This window comes from Lampris incognitus, chromosome 20, assembly GCF_029633865.1.
Source record: "Lampris incognitus isolate fLamInc1 chromosome 20, fLamInc1.hap2, whole genome shotgun sequence".
Classification (NCBI taxonomy): domain Eukaryota; kingdom Metazoa; phylum Chordata; class Actinopteri; order Lampriformes; family Lampridae; genus Lampris; species Lampris incognitus.
Window position 1 is genome coordinate 21,600,490 of NC_079230.1, and position 17,584 is coordinate 21,618,073.

A 17,584-nucleotide genomic window follows, 5' to 3' on the forward strand; every position below is an offset into this window, starting at 1 on the left:
TGTTGTTTTTAACACCCCCGCTCTTTCTTTCTTTCTTCTGCACTCCTTTCTTCGTTTCTGCACGTCGGATGCACGATAACTCCCAAACTAACTTACAAGTGCACACGGGGGGGAGGGGGGATCATTATTGTGGAAACCTTATTCCCTTTTTTTTTCTTTTTTCTTTTTTTGTGTTTTTCATTGTGAGCATGAGCGCATTTGTCGTTTATCTGAGTGCACCCGCGTACCTGTCAAGCCCGGGTCGCTCCTCTCCTCTCCTCTCTGCCCCCCTCGCTTTAAAAGACGCTCGGTACGATCCGGGCCGGCGGTGTTCAGAGGAGGAATCAAACTTTCCCATTGAAGGGCAGATAATTGATATCTTTCAGCTCTAAACCCGGGGTAATTATTGCACAGTCTGTGATGTTTCGGTGGCAAGTACACGGCTCGACGTTGCCGTTTAAATGATTTATGAGACAAAATGAGACGACATGATGCCGAGGAGCTTATCTTGTTTTTTCACTTCACTGCGTCGTGTTATGTATTCCCTTTGATTTTTGATTTTCTTTTCTTTTTTTCTTTTCTTTTCTTTCTTTCTTTCTTTTTTTTTTAGTCGGAGGTGAGAAATACTTCGGTATTGAAATGGACTGAAAAAAAAAAGCCTGTAGCGGGGGGGGGGTCCTCTTTACTACACAGTACATTGGATGAAATGCATAGAAACCCCATGTGTACCCCACCACACACACACGCACACATAAATACAGATTTAGCAAGTCTGCACACACACGCACGGGGCCCACACTCTCCGTACCGGTCCGTCCGTCCTGTGTGATTAATGCGTGTGGGGCACATTGTTCAGGCGCAGCTCCTGCAGTGCTGACACGCCTCTGAAAGGGTGTTTATGAAAATCTATAACTGCCCCAGCCACTCAGAACAACGTTTACATCGCCCATTCATTTTTCATTCCACCCTAAACACACAACTCCTCCGGTGCACCTCGACGTGTGTGTGTGTATGTGTGTGTGTGTGTGTGTGTTTGTTTAAATGGATCGGTGACAAGAAGAGGGAAAACAGAAACCTCCGGACTGGCTCCCTGCTCCCTGTCTCCGACCATTTGGCCTGAAAGCAAAAAAGAGAGTTGAGAGTTTTAGCAAATACACGGCCTGCTCTGACTTGAGGCTGTGAGGGACCCTCTGACCCCTCTGATCCCTCTGCACCCTGCCCTTGTGTCTTTGTGAAGCATATCTACAGAACTAAAGTACCTCATTCCATAAATGACAACGAGCGGTGATGATGAGTATGAGTTATGAATGCGGGTCCGCGGGGAAGTTTGAAGGACTCGAGTCCCGACACATTTTCCCTTTGACTCTGTTTCTCTGTCTGCTGCGTGTTTTTAATCTTTCACAGGCAACAGGGAGCACCCTGTTTTTCGACTTCTGACCGCGTCCATCTCTCTCTGGCTCTCTCTCTTTCGCTCTCTCTCACTCTCTCTCTTGCTGTCTCGCTCTCTCATTTTCTCTCTCTCTTGCTCACTCTCTTGCTCTCTTGCTCTGTCACTTTCTTGCTCTTGCTCTCTCTCTTTCTCTCACTCGCTCGCTGTCTATCTCTTTCTCTATCGCTCTCCCTCTCTGTCTCTTTCTCTATCGCTCACTCTCTTGCTCTCTTTCTCTCTCTCACTGTCTGTCTCTCTTTCTGTCTCGCTCACTCGCTTTATCGCTCACTCTCTTGCTCTCTTTCTCTTTCGCTCTCTCTCTTTATCTCTCTTTCTCTCATTCTCCCTCTCTCACTCTCACTCTCTCTCTTGCTCTCCCCCCCCCCCCCTCTCTCTTTTTCTCTCTCTCTCTCCAACCTATCCAGGTCCTGTCCTGTGTGCTTGTCACTCATCCTCCCACTCTAACCAGTAAATGTCTTGTCTGCCCACACCCTATGTCCCGGGCAGACCACATTCCTACATGGGCTTCTGTGCCGGACCTTTTGATTCAAACACCCTTCTCCATGTTCGCCCATCTGTCCCTGTGTTTTCCTGTAGGAGGGAACTGATTTATATTCAATACTCAGCCAGCCCTCATACCGAGACCTTACCAGGGGCCTCTTAAGTGTTTTTTAGCCTTTATTTATCTCAGGGAATTCAAATGAACATAGTTTTTTTTCTTCTTCTTCCCCGGCAACACGGCTTAATATCCTCTGTTCACTTCACACAGTTAAATGCATCGTCCAACTGGGAGCCGCCCAATATTGCCAGAGTCTTTTGCTCTTGGCAGCGTAGATGTTCGGTGGGAGGGAGCGGGGGTAAAGTGCCGTGTTGAAGGACACCTCAGTGGTAGTTACTGAAGGAGATTACAGCGCGACTCGTACATTTCCCCTGACTACATTTTTAAAATTTTACCCCCCCTTTCTCCCCAATTGTATCCAGCCAATTATCTCACACTTCCGAGCCGTCCCGGTCGCTGCTCCACCCCCTCTGCCGATCCAGGGAGGGCTGCAGACTACCACATGCCTCCTCCGATACATGTGGAGTCTTTTCACGTGACAGTGAGGAGTTTCACCAGGGGTCATAGCACATGGGAGGATCACGCTATTCCCCCCAGTTCCCCTCACCCCCCTCATTAGGCGCCCCGACCGACCAGAGGAGGCGCTAGTGCAGCGACCAGGGCACATACCCACATCCGACTTCCCACCCACAGACACGGCCGATTGTGTCTGTAGGGACACCCGACCAAGCCGGAGATAGCACAGGGATTCGAACCGGCGATCCCCATGTTGGTAGGCAATGGATTAGACCGCTATGCTACCCAGACGCCCCTGACTACATTGTTCTAACCATTACAGGGATTCAAACCTGCGGTCATTGCAAACAAAAGCTTTCTTTCCTACTTTAGAATAACTCTGTCTTCTTCTTTTTTCTTCAAACAACCCGGGTGTTACATTCATAGTTAGTTTTTGCTCTGATGCGTATGGGTTATGGTATCATTTCACACACTGGCTTCATTTTGGGAGATGTTGGATACGGGACCACCGCTTGACACAGCTTAACAACGCTGTCTTACGGGACAACCGAACACGAGTAACAGACATGTTGTAACAATTCCAGTTTAACCTGGTTATCCAAACCATGTGTTTGGAAGTGAAGACAACAGTGAAAGTTGAGTTATTACACAAAATGTCCAGTATTATCAATGGCTGATTGCATTGCCGATCTACTTCCTGGATCTACTTCCTTGCAGGAATGACTAGCCTATACTTACTGTAGTAGGAAGTAGTAGCCATCGATAAACTACCCGACCAGTGCAACTGAGAAGTCATAGATAACAGAAAGTCATGCACTTAATCTAACTGGATTATTAGGGGTTGTTGTTGTTGTTGGATAGGTTTAAGGCTCATGTTCAGTTGCCCTACAAGACACTGTTGTAAATCTGTCCAGCAGTGGTCCCATGTCCAAAATCTTCATAACAAAACCACTGAGTAGAATGATATTGTAATCGATATACATGTTGGCACTAACTGCTAAAATAAGACCTAACTTAAAAAAAAAAAAACAGACCACTGCTGCCACCAAAATGGTCTTTATGTTGAAATGACAAAGCCCTTAGGCTGGCAGATTAAAAAGAACTTTTTTTTTCTTCCATATTTTCCAGCAGCCTTCAGTCGAGCCCCGATACCCATGGCAGTGGTGAGGAGGGAGCTGTCATGTGAGAGTTACCCCATCGAGCTGCGCTGCCCGGGAACTGACGTCATCATGATCGAGAGCGCCAACTACGGCCGCACGGACGACAAGATCTGCGACGCCGACCCGGCACAGATGGAAAACACACGTTGCTACCTGCCGGACGCGTACAAGATCATGTCTCAAAGGTAGGTGCTTTCTGAGGTTGTAGACAATGTGGCATGAATCAAAAACCCTTCAGTCCTCTTGCACAACGTCATTACATGGGATATTCAGTCCACTAAAAAAGATGTTGATAATAATAATAATAATAATGAGCTATTTCCAGTGTCATTCAGCATGCAAAGATGAGGTTTTGTTAAATGCCTGTGGTTTTAATTCATCTATTTATTCATTTAAAAAAAATAAATTTTTAATCCCCCTTTTTCTCCCCAATTGCACCCGGTCAATCACCCCGCTCTTCCGAGCCGTCCCGGTCGCTGCTCCACCCCCTCTGCCGATCCGGGGAGGGCTGCAGACTACCACATGTTCTCCTTCGATACATGTGGAGTCGCCAGCCGCTTCTTTTCACCTGACAGTGAGGAGTTTCACCAGGGGTCATAGCACATGGGAGGGCCATAGCACGTGGGAGGATCACGCTATCCCCCCCACTCCCCACTCCCCACTCCTCACTCCTCTAGTTGCCCTTCCCCGAACAGGCGCCCCGACCGACCGACCGACCAGAGGAGGCGCTAGTGCAGCAACCAGGACACATACCCAAATCCGGCTTCCCAACCGCAGACACGGCCAACTGTGTTTGTTGGGATGCCTGACCAAGTTGGAGGCAACACGGGGATTCGAACCGGCGATCCCCGTGTTGGTAGGCAACGGAATAGACCGCCACGCCACCTGGACACCCCCCATTTTTGAAAATTTAAAGATGTTTTCGATAGTTCCAGTCCACCTATACTGTAATTTTACTGACGGTTGGATGAAATCCTCTGATCACGTAGTATGTCGATTATTAAATGTTGCAGTGTTGTAACTTCTAGACTATCTAATATCTGTCTCTGCCCACTTAATCAAAACATCCTGTTGTCTTTTGCTCTGTTTAATATGTTCTTATTTTGAAGGATATATATATATATATATAGGGCAGCATGCAGCATGATGGCGCAGTGGGTAGTGCAGTCACCTCACAGCAAGAAGGTCCTGGGTTTGAGCCCTGGGGTATTCCAACCTTGGGGGGTCATCCCAGGTCGTCCTCTGTGTGGAGTTTGCATGTTCTCCCCGTATCTGTGTGAGTTTCCTCCGGGTGCTCCGGTTTCCTCCCACAGTCCAAAGACATGTAGGTCAGGTGAATCTGCCGTACTGAAATTGTCCCTAGGTGTGTGTGTGTGTGTGTGTGTGTGTGTGTGTGTGTGTGTGTGTGTGTGTGTGTGTGTGTAGGCCTGCTGCCTAATGACTGCTGGATAGGCTCCAGCATCCCCGTGACCCTGAGAGCAGGATGAAGCGATTTGGATAATGGATGGATGGATGGATATCTCCTGTGATAAAGAAAAGCTGAATGCCAGTGTGTTCCATGCTATTTCAAAAACAAGCAAACAATTCAATCAGCAGAATGACTACTTTGATTGTAATTGGAAAATGACCAGAATAATGGCCATATCTCAAGTCGATAGATTATGCCGTAGTACAAAATGTGAAATCAGTTAGGTGAAATAAAATGAAACTTTTTTTCTTAATACGGTGATGCCTGACTGTCTCCTTGGCTTTTCCCACCACTAATATGTCAGAGGCCTCTTGTTTTATTGATCTCTCTTGCTTCAGAAGCACTACGAGTGTGTAGTCACTAAATGGCTTTGTGAAACATGCTTTTTAGTTTTCATATTCTGGTATACACAACATGTTTGGCATGAGAACCTGTTTTATAAGCCAAGCAAGAGTTATAGGTTGCCCACATGAAACATGATGAAACTCATGATACAACACAACATCTAGTTCAAGCAGGCAAAGACACTAAGACTCGATTGTGTAGAATTTGACTATTGGAAAAGGAGAGATTTTAATAATTCACCAGGGTTTTGGGAATGTCGATTAAAAAAATCCCTTTGGTTGGTATGTGTCAATTTCAAAACCAGAATCTGGAACAGTTTGAGAATGCCATCGAACTGTGGAACGTAAACCATACAGTGCCCGCTTTTAGATTTATACCAGCCATTAATTTGCCGCGACAGAAATCGATGTTAATTTAGGATATTTTTGAACACATTATTTCTTATTTGTCTTGATAAATATTTACAAGGTGAGCTATGCTGTCAGATACAAGTGTTTTGTACAGAGTTATGGCTATGTTCTCCAGAAACCGGGGCGCGGCGGACTATTTGTCAGGGCAGACAGATTGTAGTCTTACTGCTCTTAAGCCTTGATTTAGAAGTCCTGGTAATTGATTGCTAACATTAAGTCAATATATAAACAAGTATCGAGGATTTAACCAAGTGTACTTTATTCAAGAAAAATGCACAGTGCTCATGGCTGATGCAGAGTGAATATATGCCGAGTCCCATCATTGCTCTTTTGTTGACTTATTACGGCACTTAGAGCACAAGGAAAACTCCTCTCCGGGATATCGTTGTTCAGCACCGTTACTCATCTCTGTGAGGTCAAAACACCCTTGAGCTCTCACTGGAAACACACTTACTGCCGCTCTACGTTGGCATACTCTCATCACTTCCCAACCTAAACTTCGACGTGATATGTACCTTTTGGAGGGTACAAGTAGGCCTGTAAGCCTTATTTGACTACTTCCCTCAGTTTTCAAATGTGCAGTACCCCAGAGTTGAGATAATCAGTCATGTGAAAAGCAGCTGTTATGGGGGAGTGGGGTGGGGTGGGGTGGGGTAGTTCAAAACATTTGTCAGATAATTGATCCTCCCCATAGCTTCCCTTATTCTCCCGTCGCCCGCTCGGACTGGAAATCCCGGCAGGAATGAATCAACAGCTCCAGTTCCGCTACCGTCAGGAGCACAAAACTCACGGAGGTAGTTGGGAATAGCATATTCTTTTCAGCGTCCTGCTGGTGAAGCAACGATGCTAAAAAGGCAAATGACAACCCGGTTCGGAGCCAGCACACTTTGTGTCGGGAGGTAGAAGTTGGCGAGCGGATGAAAGGTGCGGGTGGCACGTAGCGATGGGTTGGGTCGGCGGCGGGGATGACAGAGAGGCAGTGGGGCGAGGGGATTCAGTGATATTTGTGGCTTTGGCGATGCAGCAACTATTTAGATGGCGAGGGTTAGCACAACAAATGAGCCCGCCCCCAACTGTTACAGCGCCGAGCTGTCACAGCTGTTGCTAGGAGCCCGCCGGCTAAGCTCATTAGCGTAAAAAACAAGGGGTGGGGGGGACGAGAGACGAGTACAAAACAAAACATCCACTCAGAAAACAGAAAGTCTTCAAAGATGCCTGATAATACCAAGGTTGTCCGTGGAAGGAAAAAAAAAACAACAGGGAAAAAGCACTCGGTGTATTTGGTTTGCACATGCATGTGATGTAGGTGGATGTCAAAACAAGAGTATAGACTGTAAATGATGCTCGGTTTGGCCAGTCCTCTGAGCCCCTTGCATTTCTACGTTGCTCTACTGTTTTCACAAATTACCCTGGACACCCAGCCGGGTCATTTGCTCTATAATGCATTCGATACGTTTCATACTTATTTTGTTTTCCTTCTCTCAATCTCGGATCAACAAACCCTTGCGGCTCTCATGCGCTTCATCCTCTGATCCGTCCTCCGTCTGCTATTCTCAAGGTTATCATTTCTAATGAGCTGATGTCACCAGCAGCCGATGCGCAGTCTCCGGACTGTACCCAAACTCATGTAATATCTGATATTCCAGGATTGTCCTGCTTTGTCTGGTCAGTGCTTACAACCGCTCTCTCCCCAGGCCTGATCATGGAAATTTCTTCCTCGGAGGGAACTTTTTGCCCCCTTTTTTTTCCCCAGCCCATGCACACTTACCTGTCTGTCCTGCTGGCAGCAGTTAAGTCTTAGGATAGGGGGGTGTCGTATAGTGCGCTGATTGTAAAGCCCTTCGGGACTACCTTGTGATTTTGGGCTTTACAGATAATCTTGACTTGGGGAGTGGCGTGCTTGGTAGTTGGCATTCACATCCCATCATAAGATGAGCCATGTTGCTGCTGCTGCTGCTGCTACTGCTGCTGGCTGAGTCTGTGCACCACAGGCTATCATCCATCACCAGCAAATGCCCAACGATGTCACCAGCCCTCACAAGCTGTCAGTGCACATTTAGTCACCCCCCCCCCCACACACACACACACACTCACAGTATCCCTGCCCACCAGCCACTAAGAATGTCCATTATATTCAACAATGAAACCCAGGCTCTACCCTTTCCAATTTAGGCCACTTATGGGTAGGTAAAAAAAAAAAGGCTGTGAGGTGTGTGCTAGGATCCTTTGGCAAGGTGTTTGATTCCATTACAGACTTTTAAGTGAGATCTAATAGCACCCCGCTTCTGAGTGATAGCATACCGCCGAGCTGGTGAGTGCCGTAATGCATCTCAAAATGAAGGCTGTCTCCCACCTTGCTGTGAGGATGAAATGAATGGCTCTCTGTCATTACCTATTCCTCCCTTTGCGCTGTGGCCATTACAGCTGTAAAATCCACCACCACTTGGAAAACACATTACCTTTGGGTGGTGCCGAGGGTCAACGGAATGGTACGCATAGCGATGCAGTAATTCAATTAACCTGCAGAGGAGCTAATTTGATGTAATTTGCGACCATTTGCATGATACACATCCACAACTTGTTATGTGTATTTTTTTCTTTTTTCTTTTTTTTTTCCGGCTTCTCTTAACTGATTCGGTGTACAGTCAGAAGTGCCCGGCTTCTCCACAACACATGCCCCTTGTGTCCGTTCCCATTGCCACAATGCACAGGAGAGATTTGGCACTTCAAAATGGGGCTCAACTACTATCAAGCACTAGTGCCTCTTTTCTCATCAGAGCCTCTGTATCTCTCTCCTTCCTCTTTATGTTCTCCTTTTCTTTGCCCCACGGCATGGTGGCCTTCACGGACAGTAATTACAAGGCTATATCAAAGCTATATATCACCCCACATCACAGTGGACCTCTCCATGCACCTTAAGGGACAGCTGATAGCATTGTGTCAGGCTTGTGCATGACCCTTGAAGGAGAAAACAGGTCAAAACTGAGCCTCCCTCACCCTCTTTCTACCCCTGCCATCTCTCCTTTTCTCTGCCTGGCTCATCTTTTCCTTCTCAATCACGCTTTCTCTGAACTCCCGCACCCCCCCTTACTACTCAATGCTCAATAACTGATGGGTGGCTTTTTTTTTGTCTACTCTCGAGGAGCATTTAAAATTGAAAGAAACAATACACTGCAAAAGTAGACAAGCTTATCAGGTATTTTGTCCTGTTTTAAGTCTCTTATGGCCCTGTGATGGCCTGGCGGCCTGTCCAGGGTGTCTCCCCGCCTGCAGCCCAATGACTGCTGGGATAGGCTCCAGCATCCCCACGTCCCTGAGACCAGGATAAGCGGTTCGGAGAATGGATGGATGGATAAGTGTCTTATGTGTATTTTAAGACATTGCTAGTAAAATTTTCTTACCCCATTGGTAGGTATTATTGTTTGTTTCAAGAAGATGTGCATAGTTCCCAATTTACCCAATTTACCCTCGGGGACGAATAAAGTATTCTGATTCTGGTTCTGATTCTTATAGTTAATAATAAGAGGACTTGTTACAAGACATTCATGCCAACAAAAAAAAAGATTTTAAAACTTCTTTTCTTTTTTAGTGAAAATTCCTGATAACAAGTAATATAATCATGAAACAACTACATTTTTTTTGAAACAAGCATCATTATCTGCCAGTGGGGTGAGAAAATTTCAACGGCAATATCTTGACATATGCATTATCAGACTTAAAACAAGAAGGGAAAAAAGTTTCATGATGAGCGCTCACTCTTTTAGTTTGACAACCCCCCCCTGAAAATACCCAGGTGAGATCTGAGTATTAACCAAATATATGGAAATTCGAACCCGCTGACCAAGTGACAATTGACAACTTGTCGGTTCATGATCTTCAAGTGGGGGGATGGCCACCAGGGCATCATTCACTTTGTCAATTTCAGGCTGAACATATGATGACGGAGGAACAAGAACAACGGAGGAACAAAATAAAGGGAGGGGGGAAAAAGGGAAGAATGGAGAATCCTTCCTCCCTCTGCGATTATCTTTCCCATCCGGCACAGTTCTCATTATCCTTGGCATTTGACCTGGTTTCAGAGATGAACAATTTGATGAGATATTTATTTGAGGGAGAGTGGAGGATTAGCTGAAGAATCCCCCTTCAGTTCCTTTGCACGTCCTCGTCCAAATCCCCTCATCTCGGCCGGGATGCCATGTCATGAGCAAAGATTTTACTGACGGGAGCAGACAAACCCGCCGCTCCCCCCGCATTCCTCTGTAGCCAAATGTCCAAATGAGTGGAGAATAAAGACATCCGATACCTTCCGTGATTTTCTGCCATTCTCGTATTTTGTTTCGCTACTCTCCCCCTCCCTTTCAAGAGCTGCACGTTGGTGTTCTTCGTACTCACACAACTGTTTGTCACAAAAAAAAGTTTATTTTTGAGTTAGTGATAAAAGTGGGAATTCAGAGCCTGAAGGATTGTGCAAGAGGATTTTTTTCATAAACAACAAGAAGATAATACTCAAAGTCAATTGGGTTTAATTGCCAGCGTGCAGCATTTCTAACCTTATTTGCCTCTAATGTTGAGCATGGCTTGGCTTCTGCAAGACCACGACCATCTGTCCAACACTGTCTGGCGTTCTCCCTGTACTCATATTGTGCTGAATCAATGTTTCTGTCATCCATAATTCTCCTTCAACACATAAGGAAGGACAGTTATATATTTCATATTTTGTAGTTATATCTTGTTTTGGGTGGTTTGGAGACAAAGCCAGAGAAGGTAACATTGAGATGGTTTGGACATGTGTGGAGGAGAGATGCTGGGTATATTGGGAGAAGGATGCTAAAGATGGAGCTGCCAGGGAAGCAGGAAAGAGGAAGGCCAAAGAGGAGGTTTATGGATGTGGTGAGGGAGGACATGCAGGTGGCTGGCGTGACAGAGGAAAATGCAGAGGACTGGAAGAACTGGAAACATGATCTACTGTGGCGACCCCTAATGGGAGCAGCCGAAAGTAGTAGTCGTAGTCGTAGTCGTTGTAGTAGATTTTGTTTTGGCTTTTTTGCTGAAGATATGCTGGTGAAGATGAAGGAATCAATGTTTGGTTGTATTGGCAAACCTCAGATAAAGATTATTTCTCATTCCTGGATGAAAGGCTTTCTCCTCTAGTAACCACACAAAAGGATTTAGTTGTTTACCTTCATTTGAATATTTTAAACAGTGGCTGTACTTACTACATGGGTGTTATTTGTTCGTTAATCAGCATGTAAGACCAGTGATAGCCTAACAACCAAACTGCTTTCACATCATTATCATACTGCCAATAATTCATGAAATGAAAATGATTCATGAAATCACCCATCAATTACTTATTATTAAGGCTAAAACAGTTTACAATAGGACTTGCTGTGTGTTTGTCCAGTTTTAGTCGTACTGGTGTTCTTCTTCCTTTTCCTGTTCTTCCTCATTTTCTCCTCTTTATTAGTATGCTTGGTGTGGTAACTGGCTTCAAGGAAATATTTTCAAAACTTTCAAAGCTTTTCACGAAAGCCACGAAAACTCGAAGATTAAGGTTATTAAAACAGGAAACCGGTAGTGACATTGAAAGACATTTTAGCAGTTGAGCAGATGAGACAGCTGCGTAGTCACTGTCCATTCATGAGCCTTAATCCACCCCTCAAGTTGTCTCCCTTGTTTAAAGTCGGCCTTCATACAAGCATTTTCCCCGCCCAGAGAACAGTATGCCCGTTCAGTTAGTATGACTTCAGCCTCAAAAATAGCAAATCTCGTACATAACATGTAGCGTTTTTGGCAAACTTTAAGTTTCCACTTCGAGGTTTGTTGTCGAAAAGTGGTGCCGGGGAGCTCAACAGGTGGAGTTTAGCAGAAACACTCTCACGGTGAGAGATTTGACACCCACTTGGGCCACCGATGCCAAAAATGTGGAGTTACATGGATGAAAGTGTTTACCAAATGGCACGTATCTAGTTGTATTTTCCTTGTTTGTTTGTTTTTTTTCTTTCTTTAATCACTTTATGAAGTTCCCGCGGTGTGAAACCTGAATAGAAGCTATTTTCTCTGCATGGCCGTTTCGAGTTACACAAACATCATAGATGGCTGTTGCTTGATGTGTGGAGTAGCTAACAAATACTCGGGGGGGGGGGGTGCAACCGATGGACCACAGTGTTTAACAGTCGCTTGCTGTGAATGGGAGAAGAAATTCAGAATAGAGCGAGGTTATGCAACAAATAGAACGTAATACAGGAAAGGGTAATGAAAGCTCTGACAGAGAGGAGAAAATATGTATTTATCTATATTATATATATACATATATATTTATATTAGCAGCTGATGAGTGCGTGATGCATGAAACAAGCTTGTACTGTTATGTATTAAAAGTTTTTTTCCTACATCTATATGTGTATATATATATATATATATATTCTCTTGTAATATAGCAAGTATACAAGGCGATAATAATCACAATCCAGAACTCCTTGGATTACTGCAGGAATTTAAGATCTTTCCATCTGTGCATGTTTGCTTTCTCCTCTCTTGCACAAACCTCATTTTCATACAGATTTTAAAATTAGGTGATTTTTTCTTTTTGCTTGTTTCTTTCCATCTAATTTTATTCCCTTTCATCACCAGATAAAATCACCTGGTACTCATTATTCCCTATTATTTTGTGGCCCCCCCCCCCCCCCTGCCCTGCCTGCTTGCTACCTCCCAGCCTCCCATCTCTCTCTATTCCTGGTTTGATAAGAACCTGCCACATTTCATTTTTGGCCAATTAGATGGAGCAAATTTTCACCTGGCAACTGAACCTCAAAATCTTTGGGTGGCCCGGGTCTCAGACCTGGCCACGGCAGACGCTGTGGTGATTAGGGGGGGGGATAGGAAATGTTTGCGGATGTTTCTCCATGCGGAGCAGATTGATGTCTCTCAGTCTCAGAGGACAGAGATAAAAGAGAAGCGGATCGACTCCATCCAGGCCAAGCCGTTTAGCCGCAGCCATTTTGGGTTTCTGAGCTGAATTCCCCGTGGGCTTTATTATGCCCCGGCAAGTTGAACACCAAAGAGTCTGAAGTTTCAGACTTTTTTTTTTTTCAGCTCCCTCAGTATCACCCGTAGGACGTCTGGAATTGGGAATGAGGTTTTTCGGGCATTTTTTGGTCCAGATTAATAGCTGACACTGTGGTGGCTAGCAAAACATGGGGGTGGGGTGGAGGTTGTAATGTAATGAAAGTAAATAGAGGGAGGAGGCCTCAGTCCATTTGTCTGCAGGTGGGAGTAGGTTCCACTCAGATGAGTCCAAACAGTAAAAGAAAGGGCTGAGTCAGATGGGAGCAGGTGGTTAGTCGGCGTGCGGGGAGCCGACTTCACCCTCCCCGTCTCCACATCTGATGTTTTGCCCTCCTCCACTTAGAGTCGCTCCTTACCCTTTCATCTCTCTCCCTCCATTCCTCAACTTCTTCATTCTTAATTGGCAGGTGGGAGTACTTTGCTCTCCCCCCCCTCTCTCCCTTGCGCTCTCTCTCTCTCTCTCTCTCTCTCTCTCTCTCTCTCTCTCTCTCTCTCTCTCTCTCTCTCTCTCTCTCTCTCTCTCTCTCTCTCTCTCTCTCTCTCTCTCTCTCTCTCTCTCTCTCTCTCTCTCTCTCTCTCTCTCTCTCTCTCTCTCTCTCTCTCTCTCTCTCTCTCTCTCTCACTAACACACATCTAACACACTCCACTCGTCCAACTCCCCCCGCCCGGAAGCGTTGCAGTCACTTTTTCCCCCTCCTTACATGTCAGGCAACATGCGAGTGGGCAGTCAACTTCTACTGACCTTTAAAAAAACTTGGCTAGCGATTCATCTCCCCTGCAAGATAAAAACAACAACAACATCCTTTCATGCCGATCCGTGACTCATTTTCGGATTTGATTACCCTAAAGTCCTGTTAGCGTCCTCGCTCCCACAAGGCACTGCCACAGAACTAAAATCCAAAAATAAAAATAAAGGTAAAAATGAAAAATGAACAACTTTCTCGCGACAGACATGATTTGTCTTTACACCTGCAACAGAGAGATGTTTACGACTGAATTTGATGTAGTGGATGTATAATTTGCCCTCGAGACCTAGCCGTGAATCACAGAAGCTCTTATTGTGTATCCTCGCTGTTGATTTACGGCCGCCGTAAATGAGTTTGCTAATGAAAGAAGGTTATTTTCACACCGCATTTTACAAAATTTTACACATCCTCTTTAGAGGGTCTGGAAATATAAGAGAGAGGATTAGAGAGCGACGCTTGACTCCTTTACACACCCGAGACCAAATCATCTGAGCTAGCGCGTGCAACGGGAGGAAAATAAATGGTGGCGTTTTCATCAGAATTGAATTTATGAGCTGCTTTGTTTTCTTAGTCGCTGAGCATCCGTACTCGCATTAGCATCTCAAACATATATTGCATCTTTTTTCTTTTCTTTGTTTTCCCCAAGCACAGCGTTATTTAGATATAGCTATTTTTAGAAAAGTTAAAGCACTTCTGCAGCTTCTCGGCGTGCCTTTGAGAGTCAAGCCTGGAGTCTGTCTTGCCCTCTTCTGAGTGAGATGACGTAAGTTGCAAGCCCCCCCCCCCCCCGTCGTGTACAGCAGCTCTGGATTTCCAGCATTTTTTCATGGAGTGTTGAAGTTTGTGTGCGTGTGAGTGAGGGAGTTTTTGTCATCCGGCTCAGCCGTCACAGAATTTGTGGATTCATCTCAGGAAGCTGAAGTTGCGATGAGTCGCCCCGGTCCCGCTCCAACAGTGACTCAACCTTCCTGCCTGGGGAAACCTCCATTTGACACCCGACTCTGTTATGAGGTCCTCTCTCTCGCGCTCTCCCTCCCTTAATCCCCCTATCTTACCTTCTCTGTATGTCTCTTTCTGTCCTCGACTCAGTGACTGTTCCAATTGAAATCCTTCTCATTCTTTATTTTATTTTTTTGTGTGCGTCTATCTCTGCTGCTCTCCATGATGTTCTCCTTAGCAACCGCCCTCCTATTCTCACCTTTGTATTTTTCTGTTGCTGAGATATAAATGTACTTTTTTTTCCCTGATGGATTTGAGTTTCACACGAACGCATGGCCAAACGCCAAGTCCTCTGGGTACGACGTGTTCACGGGAGAGAGGAGGACAGGCTCACATCCATGCGGAGCTGGCCGAGATAAAACCAAGAGAGCCAGACTGGGGAGTCTCACTTTGTTTTCCTACATGGCCTCCTCTGTTTCCAGCACACGGCAGACACCTCCCATGGGGGGGGGGGGTGTTCTGTTTTTACTAGCAGCCTCCTCCTCACCCACCGGAGGTCACACCTCTCATCTGCTCCTTTCAATCCACTTTGGCAAGAGCATATACCCATAATTGTGTCTGAGATGTCAGCAGCAAAGGGTGTCCACCAAGTAACGCTCTCCAGATAAGAGGATATAATTGGGATGGGGGGTTGAGTGTACGTGTGTGTGTGTGTGTGTGTGTGTGTGTGTGTGTGTGTGTGTGTGTGTGTGTGTGTGTGTGTGTGTGTGTTTTAAGAGTAAGAGGGTGATTGCTTTCGCTGGAACCCTCGGGACACCTTTCCATCCATGCCCTAATTTTAAGAAGAATCTCTTAAAACTGATGGTCAGGCGAGCTGTAGTTTAAAAGTTCCACTTATTTGTGGAGCATTGCACCCTTTCAATGCTAACGCTGGATTAAACGGTTGCAATTAGTCCCCAGTGTGAACCTTGGCTATCGGAGCTGTCCATGGGGCTTGATATGAAAGGAGACATGACAGCATATCAGTATTTAAGCTGGAAAATTGACAGCACTCCCTTATGATCAATGTTTCATAAGACAATTGCAGAATTCACTTTGATCGGGACCCAACATGCCACTGGATATTTATACAGTTTTTATGACTTGAACTCCAAACATAAAACAATCAATATGGAAATAGAATGCAAATGCAGGATCCTACCCCGAGGGATTTTCCCGCTCTTAGCTATGCATAACTTGCAGTGCATTTAGAGTTCAAGACAACGGATGACTTTAGTTTGCAACCCTTGTGTGTTTGATTGACACAGCTGTGTCCCTTTAGTGATTGGCACGGATTTAGGTAGAAGCGGCGATCAGTGACATCACTACCTGCACAAACTAATCAGCCGCTTGACACAAACGACTCTCTCGTTTGGCGGCTAAGAGACTTGTTCACCTTTTCTCTCCATCCTTGTAACCTTTCGACAGACATGTCCCACAGCCCTGTTGTGTGGACGCCGAGTTGAGGTTTTTGCTTAACAGAGGATGTGACTTGGTTACGTATTTTATTTGGATCTTTTCCGCGAAGCTGTAGTGACTAGTCAAATCTACACAAATGTGCAAAAACAGTGATAATGAAATAATGAAAAATGGTAATGATCGGCGTTAATAACGCAGATTCGATTTGCCTCTGCCTTCTTTATCTTCACAGATAGCGTTAGTTATCAGGAGTGTGTCTGAGCGCAGCGCTTAACCCTGGTAATTGGTCTCGTAGAATGGAATCACTTGTAGACTGTCTGATCTTAAAAATAACTGAACAACATCTTTCTGACGATAAACCTGGTTTTCTCCGTGCTACCAAAAAAATACGTATATCCTTAACTAATTGTGCCTCCAGGTCAGCTAACTAATTGCCTCCCCACCCACCCACCCAAACATTTAGCGGTGCAGACGTTCATCTCAAAAGGTTTTATCTGTGTTTCAAGAGGCCTCTCCGACTGGCCCCATACCCACCGCTGAAAGCTAATTACGCCGGGCCATATTCTGACCGAAGAGCATGTCAATATTGCACAGCGGGAGAGCTCTCACTTCCCCTACGTTGCATTCTTATTCATGAGCCCTAATTCCATCAATGGCCTCCTCAGCCACCAGACCGTGGTTTCCCTGACGAGGGTGGCGTCTCTGCGGCGGTTTAGAATTGCTCGATGCCGCCTCGCTGGCTCCAAGAATGATAGAAAAGCCTCATATTTGTCTCGAGGTGGCGTGACTCGAGGAACTGCAGCAGCCATGTTGTTATAGCAACCGGATGGGGTGAGAAAGGTGGGAAGGGAAATGGAGAGTGGGTTGATATTGGGGCTGGGGAGGTGGGATTGGGTGGTCAGATAGGGATCTGATATTAAATTCCAAATATTTCCCAAATATTTTCTGGGTTGGGATATTAAGTAGGTGTGGACAACAGAACACTGTTGCAAAGATCTTATCCTATATAAGTCAGCAAAGAAAGTCTGCTACTTGATACAGTTGTTCATTAAATACATTTATTGCATAGTACTTTCGGAGGCATAGGTATGTTGCCACAATTTACTTATCAAATTCAACAATTCTTGTCTGTTTAATGTGCCCTGTAAGTAAACAGTGTTAAGCTATTACCAAGTGCAATATTCAAAGCAAGGCATCATGGACAAGTTGAGTGCATTGTGTCTAAAGTGGTAATCTCCCATCACTTTACTGTAAAATAGATTGGTTAAATTGTCCTAACTAGCCACCAATAATTCATTGTCACTGGTTTGAAAATTTTACTCCAGACCCTCCCCCCCGTAATCTCCTCAGAATGATCAATTGAAATTTTTACTATGAAAAAACATGAAGAAGCTGTCGTGCACAATGAGTGCACAATTGCCTGTTTTGAATTAGCCATTAAGATATTATAAATATTATTAATAATTGAGATGAAGCTAAGGTATATAAAAGTATTGTAAATTTATTG

General features: G+C 45.2%; 1 protein-coding gene across 1 annotated transcript in view; it reads left to right on the forward strand.

Moving 5' to 3' along the window:
* The window catches only part of LOC130130478 (adhesion G protein-coupled receptor L3-like), a 257,830-nt gene that overhangs the window by 90,458 nt on the left and 149,788 nt on the right, over nt 1–17,584 (forward strand). The window contains exon 3 of the mRNA XM_056300187.1: nt 3,612–3,828. Coding sequence (XP_056156162.1) covers nt 3,612–3,828 — 217 coding nt within the window. The remainder of the gene's footprint in view (nt 1–3,611; nt 3,829–17,584) is intronic.